The sequence below is a fragment of the Bombina bombina genome, chromosome 2, assembly GCF_027579735.1.
Source record: "Bombina bombina isolate aBomBom1 chromosome 2, aBomBom1.pri, whole genome shotgun sequence".
In the NCBI taxonomy this organism is placed as follows: Eukaryota; Metazoa; Chordata; class Amphibia; order Anura; family Bombinatoridae; genus Bombina; species Bombina bombina.
The window spans coordinates 229168188-229195692 of NC_069500.1; the positions used below are offsets into that span (position 1 = coordinate 229168188).

Here is a 27505-nt window from a genome sequence, read left to right on the forward strand (position 1 = left end):
CTTTGGTAGAACCAGCATCAGGCAGCGTTTTTCCAGAAGTAGCTTCTGATCCAGGGTCAATCTGAGACATCTTGCAATATGTAAGAGAAAAAACAACATATAAAGCAAAATCTATCAAATTCCTTAAATGACAGTTTCAGGAATGGGAAAAAATGCCAATGAACAAGCCTCTAGTAACCAGAAGCAAAAGAAAAATGAGACTTAAATAATGAGAAAAAAAGGTGGAGACAAAAATGACGCCCACATTTTTTAGCGCCAAAAAAGACGCCCACATTATTGACGCCTAAATGCTTTTGGTGCCGAGAATGACGCCACATCCGGTGACGCCGACACTTTTGGCGCAAAACGTCAAAAAAATTACGCAATCACAAACAACTTCCGGCGACAAGTATGACGCCGGAAATGACAAAGAAATTTTTTGCGCCAAAAAAGTCCGCACCAAAAATGACGCAATAAAATGAAGCAGCCCACAGAGAAAAAAGTCAATTTAAAGGTAAGAAAAAAATTGATTATTCATATGCATTATCCCAAATAATGAAACTGTCTGTCTGAAATAAGGAATATTGATCATCCTGAATCAAGGCAAATAAATGTTTAAACACATATTTAGAACTTTTACATAAAAGTGCCCAACCATAGCTGAGAGTGTCACAAAAAATAAGATTTACTTACCCCAGGACACTCATCTACATGTAGTAGAAAGCCAAACCAGTACTGAAACGAGAATCAGTAGAGGTAATGGTATATAAGAGTATATCGTCGATCTGAAAAGGGAGGTAAGAGATGAATCTCTACGATCGATAACAGAGAACCTATGAAAAAGATCCCGTAGAAGGAGACCATTGAATTCAAATAGGCAATACTCTCCTCACATCCCTCTGAGATTCACTGCACACTGAGAGGAAAACCGGGCTCCAGCCTGCTGCGAAGCGCATATCAACGTAGAATCTAGCACAAACTTACTTCACCACCTCCATGGGAGGCAAAGTTTGTAAAACTGATTTGTGGGTGTGGTGAGGGGTGTATTTATAGGCATTTTGAGGTTTGGGAAACTTTGCCCCTCCTGGTAGGAATGTATATCCCATACGTCACTAGCTCATGGACTCTTGCTAATTACATGAAAGAAATATTCTGGTATGTGAAGAATATTGTAATGTGAAATAATTAATATTTCATGTCGGGTTAGCGCACTTGAGAAAATGAGATTGGGTTTGTGCGCGAGTATGTTAGTTTCCCCACACACACTTTTTGCACGCCATTGGAGTCTATGGGAGAATATGTTAATGCAGTCACGATATTCTATCTTCGGATTTTTGCACACAGGTTAGCGCCCAAGCAAAAACATTTTACCTTCAAATTGTAATACGCATGGTATCTGACGCACGCAAAAAATGCCAACGTTGAGCGCAATTAGCGCAGGAATGATAATTAGCGCGCCCCTTGTATACTAGTCCTAAGAGACTTATGTCTCATTATTGAGTATTAAAAGGGACAGTAAACACCTTGTAATTACAAGACATTTCTGTTGTGTTGCTATAGAAAGACATATCAGCCAAGTCTAAACCTTTTTTAAACAGAGTATACTGCAAAGTTGTTTCATTAAGCATTGCTACACAATTTATATAAAAATCTCAAGGAGTTTACCATCACTTTACCTTTCCACATTTTATTTAGGGGACACACAATTTAATCAAAATGGTTTTGTGTCCCTTTATGTATAAGCAATAATCCCCTACCTTTTACTCAAAATGTCTCAGTGGCCAAGTATGAAGCACGTTTTATGAATTGGCAGATAAAAGGGGCCAGCATTTATACATACCACTAATTTCAGGAAATGATTCATAAAAGCTTTATACAGTATCTCACAAAAGTGAGTACACCCCTCACATTTTTGTAAATATTTTATTATAATCTTTTCATGTGACAACACTGACGAAATGACACTTTGCTACAATGTAAAGTAGTGAGTGTACAGCCTGTATAATAGTGTAAATTTGCTGTCCCCTCAAAATAACTCAACACACAGCCATTAATGTCCAAACCGTTGGCAACAAAAGTGAGTATAGGGAGGGGCATTGCATAAGCATTTCAACAGAATTGCTTGTGCAATGTTACACTGTCGGCATCTAGCGAGGTCCAGCGGACATGATTTGCTACAAAGAATCATGTCTGCTCGACCTTTGCTAAATCTGCCCCTAAGGCTCTAAGTAATACTATAAAACATAATGTAGTCTTTCAATTTTGACTTAGTTTTTTTCCCTGAATCCTCATTGGCCCACTGACATAGGAACTGCACAAGAACAATTCTGCTGCCACAAGTAGTTAACTCATTAAAAAAAATAAAGAGGTATCAAGTGTGTTTCCATGAAGTACACAAGGAGCTTACTTGTGTTCTTATTTTCTTAGTAACCCGTTACGATGTTCAGTTTCATTCACATTTTTGCATAGCAATCCTTTTTTTTTGTTTTCAGGTTTTTAGCATGGGGCAAAACTAAGTTGTTCTTCTAGAATTGGTTACACGGAGAGCTAACCCTGCGACAGATCTCACTGCACAGGTTGAAACTTTGTGACACACTCCAGCATTAGATATATAGTTGGTGGCTAAATGATGAAGCCTTTCGGACCCAAAAGTATTGAAATGCCCTGGAAGCACTTTCTCCACAAGGCCTTTGTTAACCAGATCCTTGAGTCGTTCACAGGATCTGACATAGTCTGCGATACTACTGTAAGGAAGCCAATCGATCATTGAGCCATCATATGCCACATCTCCACTGAAGAGAATCTTCCTCTCTCTGTCATGTAAGCAGATGCTGCCTCTTGAGTGACCCGGCATATGCATCACTGTCAGTTGTCTATCTCCAAGACTGATTATGTCACCTGCAAAATAACAACCCAAATGTGAGTTAATAATTACTAATATTACAGAAGAAATACATTTACATGTTAGTTATTAGCTTTCAAAACTATATTTATTAATTACTATATATAATCCAACTGTAAATATAAAAGACTTTCAATACTATTTATTAAAAAAAAAAAGGCTCAGCTTAACTACATGTATATATAATTGTCATTTCTGTTTTTGGGTGCTCCCATTCTCATATATACCCCTCCCATTCCTGCTAGTATTACCTCCCAAACAACCAAGCTGGAATTATATAGTGAGATAAAGAGGAAATTATATAATCATCATATCCAGGTCATAATGAAACTATACCTCTGTTTTAAAGTGTCAACAAATCTAAACAAGGGCACACACAATGCCTGCCTACTGACTCCTATACAGACTAGGGCTAGTTATGTTGGTTTCTCTGGGACCACTGTTTGAGGCCAGACTGTAACTTTACTGCAGCACTCTTGCCTCCTCTGTGGCATGTGTAGCCACTTCTATATTTACATGCAAGAGCCCAGCTGTTGCGTCAGCTCTTTGTTTCCATCCCCATGTGCACTCGCATAATATGGAACCTTACATAAGAAAACCAATAAGAGAGCAATAGGTTCGCTGATAGAACTAGGCAGCTGTCTCCAAAGAAATATCATAAATCCTATGTATAACCGGTAGACATGCAGTTTACAGACATCTAAGGGGGGTACTCACTGTTTTGTGATACTGACAGTCAAGGGGTTAATCACAATATTATGTGTGGTAATGACTGCCAAATTGTTACTCTGGGGGCTGAATATTATGGACTGACAATAACTTAATTATATTTATAAACACATCAAAAAATTGTTCTGTTGAAATCATCTCATAAATTAAAACTTAAAGGGAGAGTAAACTCAAAATTAAACTTTCATGATTCAGATAGAACAATTTTAAACAACTTTCCAGCGTTCTTCTATTATCTAATTTACTTGGCTTTCTTAAAATCCTCAAGAGCAGCAATGCACTAATGGAAGCTAGCTGGTGATTGGTGGATAGACACATATTCCTCCTGTCATTGGCTCACCAAACATGTTCAGCTAGCTTCCAGTAGTGTACTGTTGCTCTTCTAACAAAGGATACCAAAAGAACAAGAAAATGAAGCAAATTGGAAAATAGATGTACTGTATATTGGAAAGTTGTTTAAAATGTTATGCGCTATCTGAATCATGAAAGAAAAATGTTGGGTTACATGTCCTTTTAAGCTGAACTCACAGGTATGGGTGTCAACAGAAATTTTCTAGGGGAAAATAGAAATATACCTAGACACACACATTGGGCTACATTACAAGTGAAGCGCCCGGGCAATAAGGGTTTTTTTTTGCGGCAGTTTGTGCTTGTCTGGTTTACCGCTGGTATTACAAGTTGAAGTTGAAAGTAAACACTATAGCGCAATCACGATTTATGCTAGAATGATTACCCTGACTTCAGAGCTCTGGTTAACTGTTTCGCAAAACATAAAAGTAGCACAAAACAGATAAAAAATACATTACAAAAGTATAGTTACACTCAAAATAACACCATCTGATAAAAATTATATAAAAAAAAAATATTGCACAAAAAAGTTATAAAGGCTCAAAGATATGAGCTCTCAGGTGTTAGAAAAAAAAGGCAGGCAAGGTCTTTAACATAGAGATACATTATATATATACACACACACACACATAACAGAATTTATGCTTACCTGATAAATTACTTTCTCTTGTGATGTATCGAGTCCACGGATTCATCCTTTACTTGTGGGATATTCTTCTTCCCAACAGGAAGTGGCAAAGAGAGCACACAGCAGAGCTGTCCATATAGCTCCCCCTCCAGCTCCACCCCCAAGTCATTCGACCGAAGGTTAGGAAGAAAAAAGGAGAAACCATAGGGTGCAGTGGTAACTGTAGTTAAAACAAAAAAGCTACCTGACTTAATAGCCAGGGCGGGCCGTGGACTCGATACATCACAAGAGAAAGTAATTTATCAGGTAAGCATAAATTCTGTTTTCTCTTGTAAGATGTATCGAGTCCACGGATTCATCCTTTACTTGTGGGATACCAATACCAAAGCTTTAGGACACGGATGAAGGGAGGGAACAAGACAGGTACCTTAAACGGAAGGCACCACTGCTTGTAAAACCTTTCTCCCAAAGGAACCTTCAAAATGTCTCAAAAAAAATAATTTATGCTTACCTGATAAATTTATTTCTCTTGTAGTGTATCCAGTCCACGGATAATCCATTACTTGTGGGATATTCTCCTTCCCAACAGGAAGTTGCAAGAGGATCACCCACAGCAGAGCTTATTCTCCTTCCCAACAGGAAGTTGCAAGAGGATCACCCACAGCAGAGCTGCTATATAGCTCCTCCCCTCACTGCCATATCCAGTCATTCGACCGAAACAAGCCGAGAAAGGAGAAACCATAGGGTGCAGTGGTGACTGTAGTTTAATTAAAATTTAGACCTGCCTGAAAAGGACAGGGCGGGCCGTGGACTGGATACACTACAAGAGAAATAAATTTATCAGGTAAGCATAAATTATGTTTTCTCTTGTTAAGTGTATCCAGTCCACGGATCATCCATTACTTGTGGGATACCAATACCAAAGCTAAAGTACACGGATGATGGGAGGGACAAGGCAGGAACTTAAACGGAAGGAACCACTGCCTGTAGAACCTTTCTCCCAAAAACAGCCTCCGAAGAAGCAAAAGTATCAAATTTGGAAAATTTGGAAAAGGTATGAAGCGAAGACCAAGTTGCAGCCTTGCAAATCTGTTCAACAGAGGCCTCATTTTTAAAGGCCCAGGTGGAAGCCACAGCTCTAGTAGAATGAGCTGTAATCCTTTCAGGAGGCTGCTGTCCAGCAGTCTCATAGGCTAAACGGATTATACTCCGAAGCCAAAAAGAAAGAGAGGTTGCCGAGGCCTTCTGACCTCTCCTCTGTCCAGAGTAAACAACAAACAGGTTAGATGTTTGGCGAAAATCTTTAGTAGCCTGTAAGTAAAACTTCAAGGCACGGACTACTTCTAGATTATGCAAAAGACGTTCCTTCTTTGAAGAAGGATTAGGACATAATGATGGAACAACAATCTCTTGATTGATATTCTTGTTAGAAACCACCTTAGGTAAAAACCCAGGTTTTGTACGCAGAACAACTTTATCTCAAATGAAAGATCAGATAAGGAGAATCACAATGTAAGGCAGATAACTCCGAGACTCTTCGAGCCGAGGAAATAGCCAACAGAAAAAGAACTTTCCATGAAAGAAGTTTGATATCAATAGAATGAAGAACTTTAAGAACCAAGTTTAAGCTCCATGGAGGAGCAACAGGTTTAAACACAGGCTTAATTCTAACTAAAGCCTGACAAAATGCCTGAACGTCTGGAACTTCTGCCAGACGCTTGTGTAAAAGAATAGACAGAGCAGAAATCTGTCCCTTTAAAGAACTAGCTGATAATCCTTTGTCCAAACCCTCTTGGAGGAAGGACAATATCCTAGGAATCCTAACCCTACTCCATGAGTAATTATTGGATTCACACCAATGAAGATATTTACGCCATATCTTGTGGTAAATTTTCCTGGTGACAGGCTTTCGTGCCTGTATTAAGGTATCAATTACTGACTCGGAGAAGCCACGCTTTGATAGGATCAAGCGTTCAATCTCCATGCAGTCAGTCTCAGAGAAAGTAGATTTGGATGATTAAAAGGACCTTGTATTAGAAGGTCTTGTCTCAGAGGCAGAGTCCATGGTGGAAAGGATGACATGTCCACTAGGTCTGCACACCAGGTCCTGCGTGGCCACGCAGGCGCTATCAATATCACCGATGCTCTTTCCTGTTTGATTTTGGCAATCAGACGAGGGAGCAGAGGAAACGGTGGAAACACATAAGCCAGGTTGAAGAACCAAGGCGCTGCTAGAGCATCTATCAGTGCCGCTTCTGGGTCCCTGGACCTGGATCCGTAACAAGGAAGCTTGGCGTTCTGGCGAGACGCCATGAGATCCAATTCTGGTTTGCCCCAACGGAGAACCAATTGAGCAAACACCTCCGGATGGAGTTCCCATTCCCCCGGATGAAAAGTCTGACGACTTAGAAAATCCGCCTCCCAGTTCTCTACACCTGGGATATGGATCGCTGACAGGTGGCAAGAGTGAGTCTCTGCCCAGCGAATTATCTTGGAGACTTCTGACATCGCTAGGGAACTCCTGGTTCCCCCTTGATGGTTGATGTAAGCCACAGTCGTGATGTTGTCCGAATGAAATATGATGAACCTCAGTGTTGCTAGCTGAGGCCAAGCCAGAAGAGCATTGAATATTGCTCTTAACTCCAGAATATTTATTGGGAGGAGTTTCTCCTCCTGAGTCCATGAACCCTGAGCCTTCAGGGAGTTCCAGACTGCACCCCAACCTAGAAGGCTGGCATCTGTTGTTACAATTGTCCAATCTGGTCTGCGAAAGGTCATACCCTTGGACAGATGGGCCCGAGATAACCACCAGAGAAGAGAATCTCTGGTTTCCTGATCCAGATTTAGTGGACAAATCTGTGTAATCCCCATTCCACTGACTGAGCATGCATAATTGCAGCGGTCTGAGATGCAGGCGCGCGAATGGCACTATGTCCATCGCCGCTACCATTAAGCTGATTACTTCCATGCACTGAGCCACCGTGGGGCGCGGAATGGAGTGAAGAACACGGCAAGCATTTAGAAGTTTTGATAACCTGGACTCAGTCAGGTAAATTTTCATTTCTACAGAATCAATTAGAGTCCCTAAGAAGGAAACCCTTGTGAGAGGAGATAGAGAACTCTTTTCTTCGTTCACTTTCCACCCATGCGACCTCAGGAATGCCAGAACTATCTCTGTATGAGATTTGGCAATTTGAAAGCTTGACGCCTGTATCAGGATGTCGTCCAGGTAAGGAGCCACCGCTATGCCTCGCAGTCTTAGGACCGCCAGAAGTGAGCCCAGAACCTTTGTAAAAATTCTTGGGGCTGTAGCCAACCCGAATGGAAGAGCTACAAATTGGTAATGCCTGTCTAGAAAGGCAAACCTCAGGAACTGATGATGATTCTTGTGAATCGGAATGTGAAGGTAGGCATCCTTTAAGTCCACTACTGACCCTCTTGGATCATGGGTAAAATGGGTCGAATAGTTTCCATCTTGAATGACGGAACTCTGAGGAATTTGTTTAGGATCTTTAAATCCAAAATTGGTCTGAAGGTTCCCTCTTTTTTGGGAACCACAAACAGATTTGAATAAAACCCCTGTCCTTGTTCCGTCCGCGGAACTGGATGGATCACTCCCATTACAAGGAGATCTTGTACGCAGCTTAGGAATGCCTCTTTCTTTATCTGGTTTGCAGATAATCTTGAAAGGTGAAATCTCCCTTGTGGAGGAGAAGCTTTGAAGTCCAGAAGATATCCCTGAGATATGATCTCCAACGCCCAGGGATCCTGAACATCTCTTGCCCACGCCTGGGCGAAGAGAGAGAGTCTGCCCCCTACTAGATCCGTTGTCGGATAGGGGGCCGCTCCTTCATGCTGTCTTAGAGGCAGCAGCAGGCTTTCTGGCCTGCTTGCCCTTGTTCCAGGACTGGTTAGGTTTCCAGGCCTGCTTGGATTGAGCAAAAGTTCCCTCTTGTTTTGAAGCAGAGGAAGTTGATGCTGCACCTGCCTTGAAATTTCGAAAGGCACGAAAATTAGACTGTTTGGCCCTTGATTTGGCCCTGTCCTGAGGAAGGGTATGACCCTTACCTCCAGTAATGTCAGCAATAATTTCTTTCAAACCAGGCCCGAATAAGGTCTGCCCCTTGAAAGCAATGTTGAGTAATTTAGACTTTGAAGTCACATCAGCTGACCAGGATTTGAGCCATAGCGCCCTACGCGCCTGGATGGCGAATCCGGAAATTCTTAGCCGTTAGTTTAGTCAAATGAACAATGGCATCAGAAACAAATGAGTTAGCTAGCTTAAGAGTTCTAAGCTTGTCAACAATTTCAGTCAATGGAGCTGTATGGATGGCCTCTTCCAGGGCCTCAAACCAGAATGCCGCCGCAGCAGTGACAGGCGCAATGCATGCAAGGGGCTGTAAAATAAAACCTTGTTGAATAAACATTTTCTTAAGGTAACCCTCTAATTTTTTATCCATTGGATCTGAAAAAGCACAACTGTCCTCAACCGGGATAGTGGTACGCTTTGCTAAAGTAGAAACTGCTCCCTCCACCTTAGGGACTGTCTGCCATAAGTCCCGTGTAGTGGCATCTATTGGAAACATTTTTCTAAATATAGGAGGTGGGGAAAAGGGCACACCGGGCCTATCCCACTCCTTACTAATAATTTCTGTAAGCCTTTTTAGGTATTGGAAAAACATCAGTACTCACCGGCACTGCATAGTATTTATCCAGCCTACACAATTTCTCTGGCACTGCAATTGTGTCACAGTCATTCAGAGCAGCTAATACCTCCCCAAGCAATACACGGAGGTTCTCAAGCTTAAATTTAAAATTAGAAATCTCTGAATCAGGTCTCCCCGATTCAGAGACGTCACCCACAGACTGAAGCTCTCCGTCCTCAGGTTCTGCATATTGTGACGCAGTATCAGACATGGCTCTTACAGCATCTACGTGCTCTGTATCTCGTCTAACCCCAGAGCTATCGCGCTTGCCTCTCAATTCAGGCAATCTGGATAATACCTCTGACAGGGTATTATTCATGATTGCAGCCATGTCCTGCAAAGTAATCGCTATGGGCGTCCCTGATGTACTTGGCGCCATATTAGCGTGCGTCCCTTGAGCGGGAGGCGAAGGTTCCGACACGTGGGGAGAGTTAGTCGGCATAACTTCCCCCTCGACAGACCCCTCTGGTGACAATTCTTTTATAGATATAGGGGGGTAGTTATCAAGCCGTCTACTTTTCTGCCTTCGCCGGCCCAATACGCCCGCCTAAGCTCGCCTACCTTCGCCGCCGCGGACCTTGAATAAGTTCGCCTAAGTTATCAAATAAAGCTGTCAAAAAGCCGCGGGGCGATGAGCAGCGGACTGTGAGAGTTTTCACTCATCCGATCTCGCTGCTCTTCGGCTTTTTCCCAGCTTTATTGCTAGCCTGTCACTAAGCACTCACACTAAACTACACTGTTCTATCCCTATACCGGCGCCCCCGGAGCCTCCCGCAACTCAATAAAGTTACTAACCCCTAAACCGCCGCTCCTAGACTCTGCCGCAAGTCTTATAAATGTATTAACCCCTAAACCGCCGCTCCTAGACCCTGCCGCAACTCTGATAAATGTATTAACCCCTAAACCGCCGCTCCCGGACACCGCTGCCACCTACATTATACCTAGTAACCCCTATCCTGCCCCCCCTACACCGTCGCCCTCTATAATAAAGTTATTAACCCCTATCCTGCTGATCCCGCACCTCGCCGCAACTAAATAAATAGTTTAACCCCTAAACCGCCGCTCCCTGAACCCGCCGCAACCTATATTAAATTTATTAACCCCTAATCTGCCCCCCCTACACCGTCGCCACCTATATTAAATTTATTAACCCTTATCCTGCCCCCCACTACGCCGCCGCCACTGTAATAAAATTATTAACCCCTAAACCTAAGTCTAACCCTAACCCTAACACCCCCCTAACTTAAATATTAATTAAATAAATCTAAATAATATTTCTATTATTAACTAAATTAATCCTATTTAAAACTAAATACTTACCTTTAAAATAAACCCTAATATAGCTACAATATAAATAATAATTATATTCTAGCTATCTTAGGATTTATTTTTATTTTACAGGCAACTTTCAATTTATTTTAACTAGGTACAATAGCTATTAAATAGTTATTAACTATTTAATAGCTTACCTAGCTAAAATAAACTGAAATTTACCTGTAAAATAAATCCTAACCTATAATTACACCTAACACTACACTATACTTTAATAAATTATTCCTATTTAAAACTAAATACTTACCTGTAAAATAAACCCTAAGATAGCTACAATATAAATAATAATTATATTGTAGCTATCTTAGGATTTATATTTATTTTACAGGTAACTTTGTATTTCTTTTAGCTAGTTAGAATAGTTATTAAATAGTTATTAACTATTTAATAACTACCTAGCTAAAAGAAATACAAAATTACCTGTAAAATAAATCCTAACCTAAGTTACAATTAAACCTAATACTACACTATCATTAAATTAATTAAATAAACTACCTACAAATAACTACAATTAAATACAATTACATAAACTAACTAAAGTACAAAAAATAAAAAAAGCTAAGTTACAAAAAATAAAAAAATAAGTTACAAACATTTTAAAAATATTACAACAATTTTAAGCTACTTACACCTAATCTAAGCCCCCTAATAAAATAACAAACCCCCCCAAAATAAAAAAATGCCCTACCCTATTCTAAATTAAATAAAGTTCAAAGCTCTTTTACCTTACCAGCCCTTAAAAGGGCCATTTGTGGGGGCATGCCCCAAAAAGTTCAGCTCTTTTGCCTGTAAAAGAAAAATACAACCCCCCAACATTAAAACCCACCACCCACATACCCCTAATCTAACCCAAAGCCCCCTTACAAAAACCTAACACTAATCCCCTGAAGATCATCCTACCTTGAGTCGTCTTCACTCAGCCGAGCAGCGATGGAACCGAAGTGGACATCCGGAGCGGAAGAAGTTAATCCTCCAAGCGGCGCTGAAGAAATCTTCCATCCGATGAAGTCATCATCCAGGCGGCGCTGAAGAAATCTTCCATCCGGGCGATGTCTTCTTCCAAGAGGCGCTGAAGAGGTCTTCTATCCGGGCGATGTCATCTTCCAAGCCGGGTCTTGAATCTTCCTTCCGCCGACGCGGAACCTCCTTCTTCACCGACGGACTACGAAGAATGAAGGCTCCTTTAAGGGACGTCATCCAAGATGGCGTCCCCTCAATTCCGATTGGCTGATAGGATTCTATCAGCCAATCGGAATTAAGATAGGAAAAATCAGCCAATCAGATTGAGCTCGCATTCTATTGGCTGTTCCGATCAGCCAATAGAATGCGAGCTCAATCTGATTGGCTGATTCCATCAGCCAATCAGATTTTTCCTATCTTAATTCCGATTGGCTGATAGAATCCTATCAGCCAATCGGAATTGAGGGGACGCCATCTTGGATGACGTCCCTTAAAGGAGCCTTCATTCGTCGTAGTCCGTCGGTGAAGAAGGAGGTTCCGCGTCGGTGGTAGGAAGATTCAAGACCCGGCTTGGAAGATGACATCGCCCGGATAGAAGACCTCTTCAGCGCCTCTTGGAAGATGACATCGCCCGGATGGAAGATTTCTTCAGCGCCGCCTGGATGATGACTTCATCGGATGGAAGATTTCTTCAGCGCCGCTTGGAGGATTAACTTCTTCCGCTCCGGATGTCCACTTCGGTTCCATCGCTGCTCGGCTGAGTGAAGACGACTCAAGGTAGGATGATCTTCAGGGGATTAGTGTTAGGTTTTTGTAAGGGGGGTTTGGGTTAGATTAGGGGTATGTGGGTGGTGGGTTTTAATGTTGGGGGGGGGTTCTATTTTTCTTTTACAGGCAAAAGAGCTGAACTTTTTGGGGCATGCCCCCACAAATGGCCCTTTTAAGGGCTGGTAAGGTAAAAGAGCTTTGAACTTTATTTAATTTAGAATAGGGTAGGGCATTTTTTTATTTTGGGGGGTTTGTTATTTTATTAGGGGGCTTAGATTAGGTGTAAGTAGCTTAAAATTGTTGTAATATTTTTAAAATGTTTGTAACTTATTTTTTTATTTTTTGTAACTTAGCTTTTTTTATTTTTTTGTACTTTAGTTAGTTTATGTAATTGTATTTAATTGTAGTTATTTGTAGGTAGTTTATTTAATTAATTTAATGATAGTGTAGTATTAGGTTTAATTGTAACTTAGGTAAGAATTTATTTTACAGGTAATTTTGTATTTCTTTTAGCTAGGTAGTTATTAAATAGTTAATAACTATTTAATAACTATTCTACCTAGCTAAAATAAATACAAAGTTACCTGTAAAATAAATATAAATCCTAAGATAGCTACAATATAATTATTTTTTATATTGTAGCTATATTAGGGTTTATTTTACAGGTAAGTATTTAGTTTTAAATAGGAATAATTTATTAAAGTATAGTGTAGTGTTAGGTGTAATTGTAACTTAGGTTAGGATTTATTTTACAGGTGAATTTCAGTTTATTTTAGCTAGGTAACTATTAAATAGTTAATAACTATTTAATAGCTATTGTACCTAGTTAAAATAAATTGAAAGTTGCCTGTAAAATAAAAATAAATCCTAAGATAGCTAGAATATAATTATTATTTGTATTGTAGCTATATTAGGGTTTATTTTATAGGTAAGTATTTAGTTTTAAATAGGATTAATTTAGTTAATAATAAAAATATTATTTAGATTTATTTAATTAATATTTAAGTTAGGGGGGCGTTAGGGTTAGTGTTAGACTTAGGTTTAGGGGTTAATAATTTTATTACAGTGGTGGCGGCGTAGTGGGGGGCAGGATAGGGGTTAATAAATTTATTATAGGTGGCAACGGTGTAGGGGGGGCAGATTAGGGGTTAATAAATTTATTATAGGTGGCGACGGTGTAGGGGGGGCAGATTAGGGGTTAATACATTTATTATAGGTGGCGACGGTGTAGGGGGGGCAGGATAGGGGTTAATACATTTAATATAGGTTGCGGCGGGTTCAGGGAGCGGCGGTTTAGGGGTTAATACATTTATTATAGTTGCGGTGGGCTCCGGGAGCGGAGGTTTAGGGGTTAATATGTATAGAGTAGCTTGTGGTGGGCTCCGGGAGCGGCGGTTTAGGGGGTAATAACTTTATTTAGTTGCGGCGGTGTAGGGGGGGCAGATTAATGGTGTTTAGACTCGGGGTACATGTTAGGGTGTTAGGTGTAGACAGCTCCCATAGAAATCAATGGGATGTCTGTCAGCAGCAAACTTGTACTTTCGGTATGGTCAGACTCCCATTGATTCCTATGGGATCCGCCGCCTCCAGGGGTGGCGGTTTGAAAACCAGGTACGCTGGGCCGTAAAAGTGCCGAGCGTACCTGCTAGTCATTTGATAACTAGCAAAAGTAGTGAGATTGTGCCGCACTTGTGTGCGGAACATCTGTAGTGACGTCACAAAATTCTACTTTTGCCGGTCTCGAGCCTTTGATAACTAAGGCGAATCAGCCTCACCACAAATACGCTGCGGAATTCCAGCGTATTTGAGGTTGACGGCTTGATAACTAGGCCCCAAAGACTGATCTTTACTGTTTAAGGTGAAATCAATACATTTAGTACACATTCTCCTATGGGGCTCCACCATGGCTTTTAAACATAATGAACAAGTATCCTCTGTTTCAGACATGTTTGTACAGACTAGCAATGAGACTAGCAAGCTTGGAAAACACTTTAAAGCAAGTTAACAAGCAATATAAAAAACGTTACTGTGCCTTTAAGAGAAACAAATTTTGACAAAATTTTAAATAACAGTGAAAAAAGGCAGTTACACTAACAAAATTTTTACAGTGTATGTAACAAATTGCAAATGGATGATTAACCCCTTAATAACAAAAACGGAATAATAAATGACAAAAACGTTTTTTAAACAAAGTCACAACAACTGCCACAGTCTACTGTGGTTGTTACCCTCCTCAAACACGACTTTTGAAGCCTTTTGAGCCCTTCAGAGGCTCAAAAGGCTTCTGTATCATGCAGAGGGAAGCTGAATGTCTCTGTCAGTATTTTTAGCTGCAGAGAAAAGCACTAAAATAGGCCCTTCCCACTCATATTACAACAGTGGAAAGCCTCAGGAAACTGTTTCTAGGCAAAAATCAAGCCAGCCATGTGGAAAAAAACTAGGCCCCAATAAGTTTTATCACCAAGCATATATAAAAACTATTAAACATGCCAGCAAACGTTTTATATTGCACTTTTATAAGAGTATGTATCTCTGTTAATAAGCCTGATACCAGTCGCTATCAATGCATTTAAGGCTTAACTTACATTAATCCGGTATCAGCAGCATTTTTCTAGCAAATTCGATCCCTAGAAATATGTTAACTGCACATACCTTATTGCAGGAAAACCTGCACGCCATTCCCCCTCTGAAGTTACCTCACTCCTCAGAATATGTGAGAACGGCAGTGGATCTTAGTTACTTCTGCTAAGATCATAGAAATCACAGGCAGATTCTTCTTCTAATGCTGCCTGAGATGAAACAGTACACTCCGGTACCATTTAAAAATAACAAACTTTTGATTGAAGTTAAAAAACTAACTATAATACACCACTGTCCTCTTACTACGTCCATCTTTGTTGAGAGTTGCAAGAGAATGACTGGATATGGCAGTGAGGGGAGGAGCTATATAGCAGCTCTGCTGTGGGTGATCCTCTTGCAACTTCCTGTTGGGAAGGAGAATATCCCACAAGTAATGGATGATCCGTGGACTGGATACACTTAACAAGAGAAAAACGATAATTTTAATAAAAACCGTTTGTCTTGAAAGTAGTGTCAACCAGCATAAACTAGCCCTGTTATGTAAGCTTGAAATTCCATACTTTGGCCTAGATTTAGAGTTCGGCGGTAGCCGTCAAAACCAGCGTTAGAGGCTCCTAACGCTGGTTTTGGCCGCCCGCTGGTATTTGGAGTCAGTGATTAAAGGGTCTAACGCTCACTTTACAGCCGCGACTTTTCCATACCGCAGATCCCCCTATGCCATTTGCGTAGCCTATCTTTTCAATGGGATCTTCCTAACGCCGGTATTTAGAGTCGTTTCTGCAGTGAGCGTTAGAGCTCTAACGACAAGATTCCAGCCGCCTGAAAATAGCAGGAGTTAAGAGCTTTCTGGCTAACGCCGGTTTATAAAGCTCTTAACTACTGTACCCTAAAGTACACTAACACCCATAAACTACCTATGTACCCCTAAACCGAGGTCCCCCCACATCGCCGACACTCGATTAAAAATTTTAACCCCTAATCTGCCGACCGCCACCTACGTTATACTTATGTACCCCTAATCTGCTGCCCCTAACACCGCCGACCCCTGTATTATATCTATTAACCCCTAACTTGCCCCCCACAACGTCGCCGCAAGCTACTTAAAATAATTAACCCCTAATCTTCCGACCGCAAATCGCCGCCACCTACGTTATCCCTATGTACCCCTAATCTGCTACCCCTAACATCGCCGACCCCTATGTTATATTTATTAACCCCTAATCTGCCCCCCTCAACGTCGCCGACACCTACCTACACTTATTAACCCCTAATCTGCCGAGCGGACCTGAGCGCTACTATAATAAAGTTATTAACCCCTAATCCGCCTCACTAACCCTATCATAAATAGTATTAACCCCCTAATCTGCCCTCCCTAACATCGCCGACACCTACCTTCAATTATTAACCCCTAATCTGCCGACCGGAGCTCACCGCTATTCTAATAAATGTATTAACCCCTAAAGCTAAGTCTAACCCTAACACTAACACCCCCCTAAGTTAAATATAATTTTTATCTAACGAAATAAATTAACTCTTATTAAATAAATAATTCCTATTTAAAGCTAAATACTTACCTGTAAAATACATCCTAATATAGCTACAATATAAATTATAATTATATTATAGCTATTTTAGGATTAATATTTATTTTACAGGCAACTTTGTAATTATTTTAACCAGGTACAATAGCTATTAAATAGTTAAGAACTATTTAATAGTTACCTAGTTAAAATAATAACAAATTTACCTGTAAAATAAATCCTAACCTAAGATATAATTAAACCTAACACTACCCTATCAATAAAATAATTAAATAAACTACCTACAATTACCTACAATTAACCTAACACTACACTATCAATAAATTAATTAAACACAATTGCTACAAATAAATAAAATTAAATAAACTATCTAAAGTACAAAAAATAAAAAAGAACTAAGTTACAGAAAATAATAAAATATTTACAAACATAAGAAAAATATTACAACAATTTTAAACTAATTACACCTACTCTAAGCCCCCTAATAAAATAACAAAGCCCCCCAAAATAAAAAATTCCCTACCCTATTCTAAAATACAAATATTACAAGCTCTTTTACCTTACCAGCCCTGAACAGGGCCCTTTGCGGGGCATGCCCCAAGAATTTCAGCTCTTTTGCCTGTAAAAAAAAACATACAATACCCCCCCCCCAACATTACAACCCACCACCCACATACCCCTAATCTAACCCAAACCCCCCTTAAATAAACCTAACACTACCCCCCTGATGATCTTCCTACCTTGTCTTCACCATGCCAGGTTCACCGATCCGTCCTGGCTCCAAGATCTTCATCCAACCCAAGCGGGGGCTAGACATCCACTGAAGAAGTCCAGAAGAGGGTCCAAAGTCTTCCTCCTATCCGGCAAGAAGAGGACATCCGGACCGGCAAACATCTTCTCCAAGCGGCATCTTCTATCTTCTTCCATCCGATGACGACCGGCTCCATCTTGAAGACCTCCAGCGCGGATCCATCCTCTTCTTCCGACGACTAGACGACGAATGACGGTTCCTTTAAGGGACGTCATCCAAGATGGCGTCCCTCGAATTCCGATTGGCTGATAGGATTCTATCAGCCAATCGGAATTAAGGTAGGAATTTTCTGATTGGCTGATGGAATCAGCCAATCAGAATATAGTTCAATCCGATTGGCTGATCCAATCAGCCAATCAGATTGAGCTCGCATTCTATTGGCTGTTCCGATCAGCCAATAGAATGCGAGCTCAATCTGATTGGCTGATTGGATCAGCCAATCGGATTGAACTATATTCTGATTGGCTGATTCCATCAGCCAATCAGAAAATTCCTACCTTAATTCCGATTGGCTGATAGAATCCTATCAGCCAATCGGAATTCGAGGGACGCCATCTTGGATGACGTCCCTTAAAGGAACCGTCATTCGTCGTCTAGTCGTCGGAAGAAGAGGATGGATCCGCGCTGGAGGTCTTCAAGATGGAGCCGGTCGTCATCGGATGGAAGAAGATAGAAGATGCCGCTTGGAGAAGATGTTTGCCGGTCCGGATGTCCTCTTCTTGCCGGATAGGAGGAAGACTTTGGACCCTCTTCTGGACTTCTTCAGTGGATGTCTAGCCCCCGCTTGGGTTGGATGAAGATCTTGGAGCCAGGACGGATCGGTGAACCTGGCATGGTGAAGACAAGGTAGGAAGATCATCAGGGGGGTAGTGTTAGGTTTATTTAAGGGGGGTTTGGGTTAGATTAGGGGTATGTGGGTGGTGGGTTGTAATGTTGGGGGGGGGGGTATTGTATGTTTTTTTTTACAGGCAAAAGAGCTGAAATTCTTGGGGCATGCCCCGCAAAGGGCCCTGTTCAGGGCTGGTAAGGTAAAAGAGCTTGTAATATTTGTATTTTAGAATAGGGTAGGGAATTTTTTATTTTGGGGGGCTTTGTTATTTTATTAGGGGGCTTAGAGTAGGTGTAATTAGTTTAAAATTGTTGTAATATTTTTCTTATGTTTGTAAATATTTTATTATTTTCTGTAACTTAGTTCTTTTTTATTTTTTGTACTTTAGATAGTTTATTTAATTTTATTTATTTGTAGCAATTGTGTTTAATTAATTTATTGATAGTGTAGTGTTAGGTTAATTGTAGGTAATTGTAGGTAGTTTATTTAATTATTTTATTGATAGGGTAGTGTTAGGTTTAATTATATCTTAGGTTAGGATTTATTTTACAGGTAAATTTGTTATTATTTTAACTAGGTAACTATTAAATAGTTCTTAACTATTTAATAGCTATTGTACCTGGTTAAAATAATTACAAAGTTGCCTGTAAAATAAATATTAATCCTAAAATAGCTATAATATAATTATAATTTATATTGTAGCTATATTAGGATTTATTTTACAGGTAAGTATTTAGCTTTAAATAGGAATCATTTATTTAATAAGAGTTAATTTATTTCGTTAGATAAAAATTATATTTAACTTAGGGGGGTGTTAGTGTTAGGGTTAGACTTAGCTTTAGGGGTTAATACATTTATTAGAATAGCGGTGAGCTCCGGTCGGCAGATTAGGGGTTAATAATTGAAGGTAGGTGTCGGCGATGTTAGGGAGGGCAGATTAGGGGTTAATACTATTTATGATAGGGTTAGTGAGGCGGATTAGGGGTTAATAACTTTATTATAGTAGCGCTCAGGTCCGCTCGGCAGATTAGGGGTTAATAAGTGTAGGCAGGTGTCGGCGACGTTGTGGGGGGCAGATTAGGGGTTAATAAATATAACATAGGGGTCGGCGATGTTAGGGCAGCAGATTAGGGGTACATAGGGATAACGTAGGTGGCGGCGGTTTACGGAGCGGCAGATTAGGGGTTAAAAGTGTAATGCAGGGGTCAGCGATAGCGGGGGCGGCAGATTAGGGGTTAATAAGTGTAAGGTTAGGGGTGTTTAGACTCGAGGTACATGTTAGAGTGTTAGGTGCAGACGTAGGAAGTGTTTCCCCATAGGAAACAATGGGGCTGCGTTAAGAGCTGAACGCTGCTTTTTTGCAGGTGTTAGGTTTTTTTTCAGCTCAAACAGCCCCATTGTTTCCTATGGGAGAATCGTGCACGAGCACGTTTTTGATGCCGGCCGCGTCCGTAAGCAACTCTGGTATCGAGAGTTGCATTTGCGGTAAATATGCTCTACGCTCCTTTTTTGGAGCCTAACGCAGCATTTGTTTGAACTCTCGATACCAGAGTTAAATTTATGGTGCGGCCAGAAAAAAACCCGCGGAGCGTTAACAGCCCTTTTACCGCCGAACTCCAAATCTAGGCCTTAGTCTCTGAATACAGCTTACCCTTCCCTCATGGGGATATTATCAGTCTTCTCTAGCATTATCACAGTCTTGTCTAGAAAAAAAAAAAAGACTGAACATACCTTATTGCAGCCTAACCTGCAAACCGTTCCCCCCAACTGAAGTTTTTTTGCACTCCTCAGTCCTTTATGGGAACAGCAGTGGATTTTAGTTACAACATGCTAAAATCATCTTCCTCCCTGCAGAAATCTTCGTCTCCTTTCTGCTAGAGAGTAAATAGTACACACCGGTACCATTTAAAATAACAAAATCTTGCTTGTAGAAAATAAAAACTACATTTTTTTTTTACCACATTCACTTTACCCTTCCGATTGCTTAGAGCCGGCAAAGAGAATGACTGGGGGGTGGAGCTGGAGGGGGAGCTATATGGACATCTCTGCTGTGTGCTCTCTTTGCCACTTCCTGTTGGGAAGGAGAATATCCCACAAGTAAAGGATGAATCCGTGGACTCGATACATCTTACAAGAGAAATATATATATATATATATATATATATATATATATATAAGGGCTGTGCGATATGGGGGGGGAAACGCAATTTAAAAAATAAAAACGCGATTGCAATTTAATCACGATTTTCTTATAAATATATATATATATTTCTTATTAATTACTATAACACCTTTATTTTTCATTGAAACATTTGTTTCTCATTGACCAATACAGGCTGAGAGCATTAGAATACACGCAACAAAACTATTTTAAATAAAATATAAGTGCAAACAGATTTTGTGGGTTTTAGTGCCGATCAGTGATCTCCACAAAGATGACTGTCTTTTTACATTGCTCCTTTATTTCTGCCTCAGCTCTTAAAACTTGAACAATAAGAAAGTACACTGCCATATAATTATCGCACATTAACCCAAAATAATCTGCTCAACTAAAATCATTATTTTGTCACACTAAATACCACACTTGGGGTTTAAATAATTGAAAAACAACTTTTATTGGACAACTTCTATCCCCACTCATTCAACCAATAAATTACCTCAAATAGCGGAGCACATGGCAACACTTCTGAACTTCACATATTAACATACGGGCAAAAAAAACTATCTAAGAGATATGTGCTGTTCAGCAGTGACACGGACTGTTAAGGTAACTATGGGAGCATAAAGAGGTCTCAAACTGGGGGCACAATAGGACGTGAAGCAGCTGCAGTCTGTGAGATCTCACCTTTCTTATGGGCAGCTTTCCCTCTGAACGGAACTGGCTGATTCACGGAAAGTGAGTTATTTACACTGAGCTGCCAATAGCGCGCACTGTGTTGGGTCTGGGAGAAATATTTTCAGTTATGTTGTCAATTGCACACTTTGTTCACACTACCTACATAGGCATTGCGCATCCTTGAGTGACGTCATAGTGGGCGGGGTTAAAAATTGCATACCCTCACGTTTTTTAAATCGCGACAGTTAATCGCGGTTTAAAATCGCATATGCGATTAATCGTGCAGCCCTAAAATATATATATATATATATATATACACACACACACACGTTGATTGGAGTAGCCGTGTTAGTCCAGAGATTTAGATATCAAAATAACAAGAGTATTGCATTGAGCAATGATACTTTTTTTTATTGGTCTAACTATACATTTATAAGATGACAAGCTTTTGGAAGAATGTCTTTTTCAAGTCTGAAGCAATATTGACCATATACATACACATTATTTATAGTTAGAAACAGGGATAGAAACAGATCCCAACAAGATCAAAAGAAGTGCAAAAAGGTAGCAGCACCAGTAAAGAAGTATTTCTTTATTTAGGACAAGAGAATAAAAAAACATGATGTTTCGGGGCTCACCCCTTAATCATGTGTACAATTTTTACAAGGCAGGTTCAACTCTATTTATAACCTTCAGGTGTATACATTCACAGGGGTATCTTACACTACATATCGCCACCTACTGGTAGACAAGAAAACATTACATCTTATATTATTTATTGGAACATTCTTATTATTCCCTACATATTTATATATATATTATATAATATGTTCACTGTTAACTCAATCCTATCGCTGGCAGAGAAAGGGGATAGAACCTTATAAAAACAAAGACCAATCCAGGTCCCTGTTTAGACCCCTAGGATGCAAGGTATCCAGTTTAAAAATCCAGAAAGCCTCCCATCTCTTTAAGATCAGCTCTCTATCCCCCCCCCCCTTCTGGGTCTCTTTATCCTCTCTATTATTTGAAACTTAAGTTGGGAGATTTGGTGACCTGCCTTAACAAAGTGATTAGAGACGGGGGCTTACTCATCCCCCCTCCTAATGTTGGACTTGTGTTAGCTCATATGTTCTCTAGCCATTCTAGTGGGCTTGCCAATATAAATTAAACCACAAGGACATTTAATTAGATAAATAATAAAATCCGAATTACAAGTGTAGTAATCTTTTATATCAAACTTAGCCCCAATATGATGGTGAGTGAACTGGCGACCTTTGATCATATTACCACAGCTAAAACACCCCAAACAGGGGTAAAAACCTTTGTTCTTATTAGTAATGTAGCCTGTTCTACTGGATTTAGCATTACCCACATCACTCCTGATAAGGGCATCCCTGAGAGATGGTGCTCTTCTATAGGCGGGCATGGGGAATTCTTTAAATTCTGTAACAAGAGGATTACACTCCCTAAGAATATACCAATGCTTCCTGATGATACTTGTAAAAGGAGTGACCAAAAGAGTAAAAATAAAGACCGGAGGTTTTTTGTTAGCCAGTATAATAAGCAGAGTCAGCAAATACAAAGTATCATCACTCTAAATAGATCTAAGTGATATGTGAATTAAGTAGACATATGAATCTGTAATCCATCCCATTCGATTTTAATATAAATATGTAGGGAATAATAGGAATGTTCCTATAAATAATATAAGATGAAATGTTACTTGTCTACCAGTAGGTGGCAATGTGTAGTGATTTTTTTTTTGTTAGATACACTTGTGAATGTATACACCTGAAGCGTATAAATAGAGAGAACCTGCCTTGTAAAAATTGTACACATGATTAATGGGTGAGCCCTGAAACGTCGTGTTTTTTTTTTCTCTTGTCCTAAAGAAAGAAAGACTTTTTTACTGGTGCTGCCGCCTTTTTGCACTTTTTTTTATACATACATACATACAGTTGGAAGTTTGTGAACCCTTACCTGGATTTCTGCATTGATTAAAGGGACATGAAAGCCACATTTTTTCTTTCATGATTTAGAAAGAGAAATCAATTTTAAACAGCTTTCTAATTTACTTCTATTATCCAATTTGTTTTATTATCTCGATATTCTTTGCTGAAAAGCATATCTAGATATGCTCAGTAGCTGCTGATTGGTTTCTGCACATAGAAGCCTTGTGTGATTGGCTCACCCATGTGCATTGCTTTTTCTTCAACTAAGGCTATCTAAAAAATGAAGCAAAATAAATAGAAGTAAATTGTAATGTTGTTTAAATTTGTATTCTCTATCTGAATCATGAAAGAAAGATTTTGGGTGGCCCTTTAATAATATTATGTGTTCTGATGTTAAGTTATAATCATAGACAAACACGTTTCAGACGAAACTAATAACACTCAAACATTTGTACTTTTAAATTTTTTATTAAAGACATTGGGCTAGATTTATGATAGTTCAAGCGGACATGATACGATGTAGCATATCATGTCCGCTGCACATCAATAAATACGCTGTCGGCATTTATTATTGCACCAGTAGTTCTTGTGAACTGCTGGTACAATGCTGCCCCCTGCAGATTCGGTGTCAATCAACCCGATTGTATTCGATCGGGTTGATTTCTGTCCTCGGCCTTAGAGCAGGCGAACAAGTTATGGAGCAGTAGTCTTTAGATTATTTCAGTTTAACCAGACCTGAGCTATCGAGCAGATTTCAAAGGAACACGATCTTCCTGTCTATAAATCAGTCCAGATTGGAATGCATAGAAAGAACTGTTTGCAGAAAAATGCAAGTGAAGTCTGTGTTGTGTGATTATTTTATTAGGTTTATAATGCTGTTTAGCATTTAAAGTCTTCATTTCAAAGCTTTAAAAATAATGTATTAGGTGTTACTTATGACAATTTTGAGAGGGGCCTGGAACCTATCTCCCTCACTTCCCATTGACTTACATTATAAACTGGGTTTCAATTTACAACGGTTTTGATTTACAACCATTCCTTCTGGAACCTAACCCCGGCGTAAACTGAGGGCTACCTGTATGTGTATGTATGTATATATATATATATATATATATATATATATATATATATATATATATATATATATATATATGTGTGCATTGGAGCTCTTTGCAGTCAAGTAGAGGAAAACATGTAAAAGCATATTTATGCAAAATTCAATTTAAAGGTATTAAACTATGTATTTATTGTAAATATTTCACATTCCAATGTTCTGCACATAGCAGAATATGTGGTATGTATTTATAAATAGATATTCATATCTATTTATAAGGGAATTTAAAAATGCCTGGGACAAGCATAAGGCTATCCTACAAACTAGATAAGTTTATACTTTTAGGTAATATCGGGCAGACTTGCTGGGCCTATGGCTCTTATCTGCTCTCAATGTCTATGTTTCTGTGTGTGTGTGTGTGTGTGTGTGTGTGTATATATATATAAAATTATTTTTACCAAAATACCATCAGATATATGTAGAAAACATAATTTATGCTTACCTGATAAATTCCTTTCTTCTGTAGTGTGATCAGTCCACGGGTCATCATTACTTCTGGGATATTACTCCTCCCCAACAGGAAGTGCAAGAGGATTCACCCAGCAGAGCTGCATATAGCTCCTCCCCTCTACGTCACTCCCAGTCATTCGACCAAGGACCAACGAGAAAGGAGAAGCCAAGGGTGTAGTGGTGACTGGAGTATAATTTAAAAAATATTTACCTGCCTTAAAAAAACAGGGCGGGCCGTGGACTGATCACACTACAGAAGAAAGGAATTTATCAGGTAAGCATAAATTATGTTTTCTTCTGTTAAGTGTGATCAGTCCACGGGTCATCATTACTTCTGGGATACCAATACCAAAGCAAAAGTACACGGATGACGGGAGGGATAGGCAGGCTCTTTATACAGAAGGAACCACTGCCTGAAGAACCTTTCTCCCAAAAATAGCCTCCGAGGAAGCAAAAGTGTCAAATTTGTAAAATTTGGAAAAAGTATGAAGCGAAGACCAAGTTGCAGCCTTGCAAATCTGTTCAACAGAGGCCTCATTCTTGAAGGCCCAAGTGGAAGCCACAGCTCTAGTAGAATGAGCTGTAATTCTTTCAGGAGGCTGCTGTCCAGCAGTCTCATAAGCTAAACGTATTATGCTACGAAGCCAAAAGGAAAGAGAGGTAGCAGAAGCCTTTTGACCTCTCCTCTGACCAGAGTAAACGACAAACAGAGAAGACGTTTGTCGAAATTCCTTAGTTGCCTGTAAGTAAAATTTTAGGGCACGAACTACGTCCAGATTGTGCAGTAGACGTTCCTTCTTCGAAGAAGGATTTGGACACAAAGAAGGAACAACAATCTCTTGATTGATATTCCTGTTAGTGACTACCTTAGGTAAAAACCCAGGTTTAGTACGCAGAACTACCTTATCCGAATGAAAAATCAAATAAGGAGAATCACAATGTAAGGCTGATAACTCAGAGACTCTTCGAGCCGAGGAAATAGCCATTAAAAATAGAACTTTCCAAGATAACAACTTTATATCAATGGAATGAAGGGGTTCAAACGGAACGCCCTGTAAAACGTTAAGAACAAGGTTTAAGCTCCATGGCGGAGCAACAGTTTTAAACACAGGCTTAATCCTGGCCAAAGCCTGACAAAAAGCCTAAACGTCTGGAACTTCTGACAGACGTTTGTGTAACAGAATGGACAGAGCTGAGATCTGTCCCTTTAATGAACTAGCAGATAAACCCTTTTCTAAACCTTCTTGTAGAAAAGACAATATCCTAGGAATCCTAACCTTACTCCAAGAGTAACCTTTGGATTCACACCAATATAGGTATTTACGCCATATCTTATGGTAAATCCTTCTGGTAACAGGCTTCCTAGCCTGTATTAAGGTATCAATAACTGACTCAGAAAACCCACGTCTTGATAAAATCAAGCGTTCAATTTCCAAGCAGTCAGCTTCAGAGAAGTTAGATTTTGATGTTTGAAAGGACCCTGTATCAGGAGATCCTGTTTCAGAGGTAGAGACCAAGGTGGACAGGATGACATGTCCACCAGGTCTGCATACCAAGTCCTGCGTGGCCATGCAGGTGCTATTAGAATCACTGATGCTCTCTCCTGTTTGATTCTGGCAATCAATCGAGGAAGCATCGGGAAGGGTGGAAACACGTAAGCCATCCTGAAGTCCCAAGGTGCTGTCAGGGCATCTATCAGGACTGCTCCTGGATCCCTGGATCTGGACCCGTAACGAGGAAGCTTGGCGTTCTGTCGAGACGCCATGAGATCTATCTCTGGTTTGCCCCAACGTCGAAGTATTTGGGCAAAGACCTCCGGATGAAGCTCCCACTCCCCCGGATGAAAAGTCTGACGACTTAAGAAATCCGCCTCCCAGTTCTCCACTCCCGGAATGTGGATTGCTGACAGGTGGCAAGAGTGAGACTCTGCCCAGCGAATTATCTTTGATACTTCCATCATTGCTAGGGAGCTTCTTGTCCCTCCCTGATGGTTGATGTAAGCTACCGTCGTGATGTTGTCCGACTGAAACCTGATGAACCCCCGAGTTGTCAACTGGGGCCAAGCCAGGAGGGCATTGAGAACTGCTCTCAATTCCAGAATGTTTATTGGCAGGAGACTCTCCTCCTGACTCCATTGTCCCTGAGCTTTCAGAGAATTCCAGACGGCACCCCAACCTAGAAGGCTGGCGTCTGTTGTTACAATTGTCCAGTCTGGTCTGCTGAATGGCATCCCCCTGGACAGATGTGGCCGAGAAAGCCACCATAGAAGAGAATTTCTGGTCTCTTGATCCAGATTCAGAGAAGGGGACAAATCTGAGTAATCCCCATTCCACTGACTTAGCATGCAGTTACAGTGGTCTGAGGTGTAATCGAGCAAAGGGAACTATGTCCATTGCCGCTACCATTAAGCCGATTACCTCCATGCATTGAGCCACTGACGGGTGTTGAATGGAATGAAGGGTGCGGCAAGCACTTTGAAGTCTTGTTAACCTGTCCTCTGTCAGGTAAATCTTCATTTCTACAGAATCTATAAGAGTCCCCAGGAAGGGAACTCTTGTGAGTGGAACGAGTGAACTTTTCTTTTCGTTCACCTTCCATCCATGTGACCTTAGAAAAGCCAGTACTAACTCTGTATGAGACTTGGCAGTTTGAAAGCTTGAAGCTTGTATCAGAATGTCGTCTAGGTACGGAGCTACCGAGATTCCCCGCGGTCTTAGTACCGCCAGAAGAGCACCCAGAACCTTTGTGAAGATTCTTGGAGCTGTAGCCAATCCGAATGGAAGAGCTACAAACTGGTAATGCCTGTCTAGGAAGGCAAACCTTAGATACCGGTAATGATCTTTGTGAATCGGTATGTGAAGGTAAGCATCCTTTAAATCCACTGTGGTCATGTACTGACCCTTTTGGATCACGGGTAAAATTGTCCGAATAGTCTCCATTTTGAACGATGGAACTCTTAGGAATTTGTTTAGGATCTTTAAATCCAGGATTGGTCTGAAAGTTCCCTCTTTTTTGGGAACCACAAACAGATTTGAGTAAA

At 40.3% G+C, this 27505-nt stretch overlaps 1 protein-coding gene across 1 annotated transcript in view; it reads right to left on the minus strand.

The window, feature by feature from the left end:
- Window positions 1–1886: 1886 nt before the first annotated feature.
- The window catches only part of MBLAC2 (metallo-beta-lactamase domain containing 2), an 80704-nt gene continuing 55085 nt past the window's right edge, over window positions 1887–27505 (minus strand). The window contains exon 2 of the mRNA XM_053700471.1: window positions 1887–2877. Within this exon, the coding sequence (XP_053556446.1) occupies window positions 2492–2877 (386 nt within the window). The 3' untranslated portion in view covers window positions 1887–2491. The remainder of the gene's footprint in view (window positions 2878–27505) is intronic.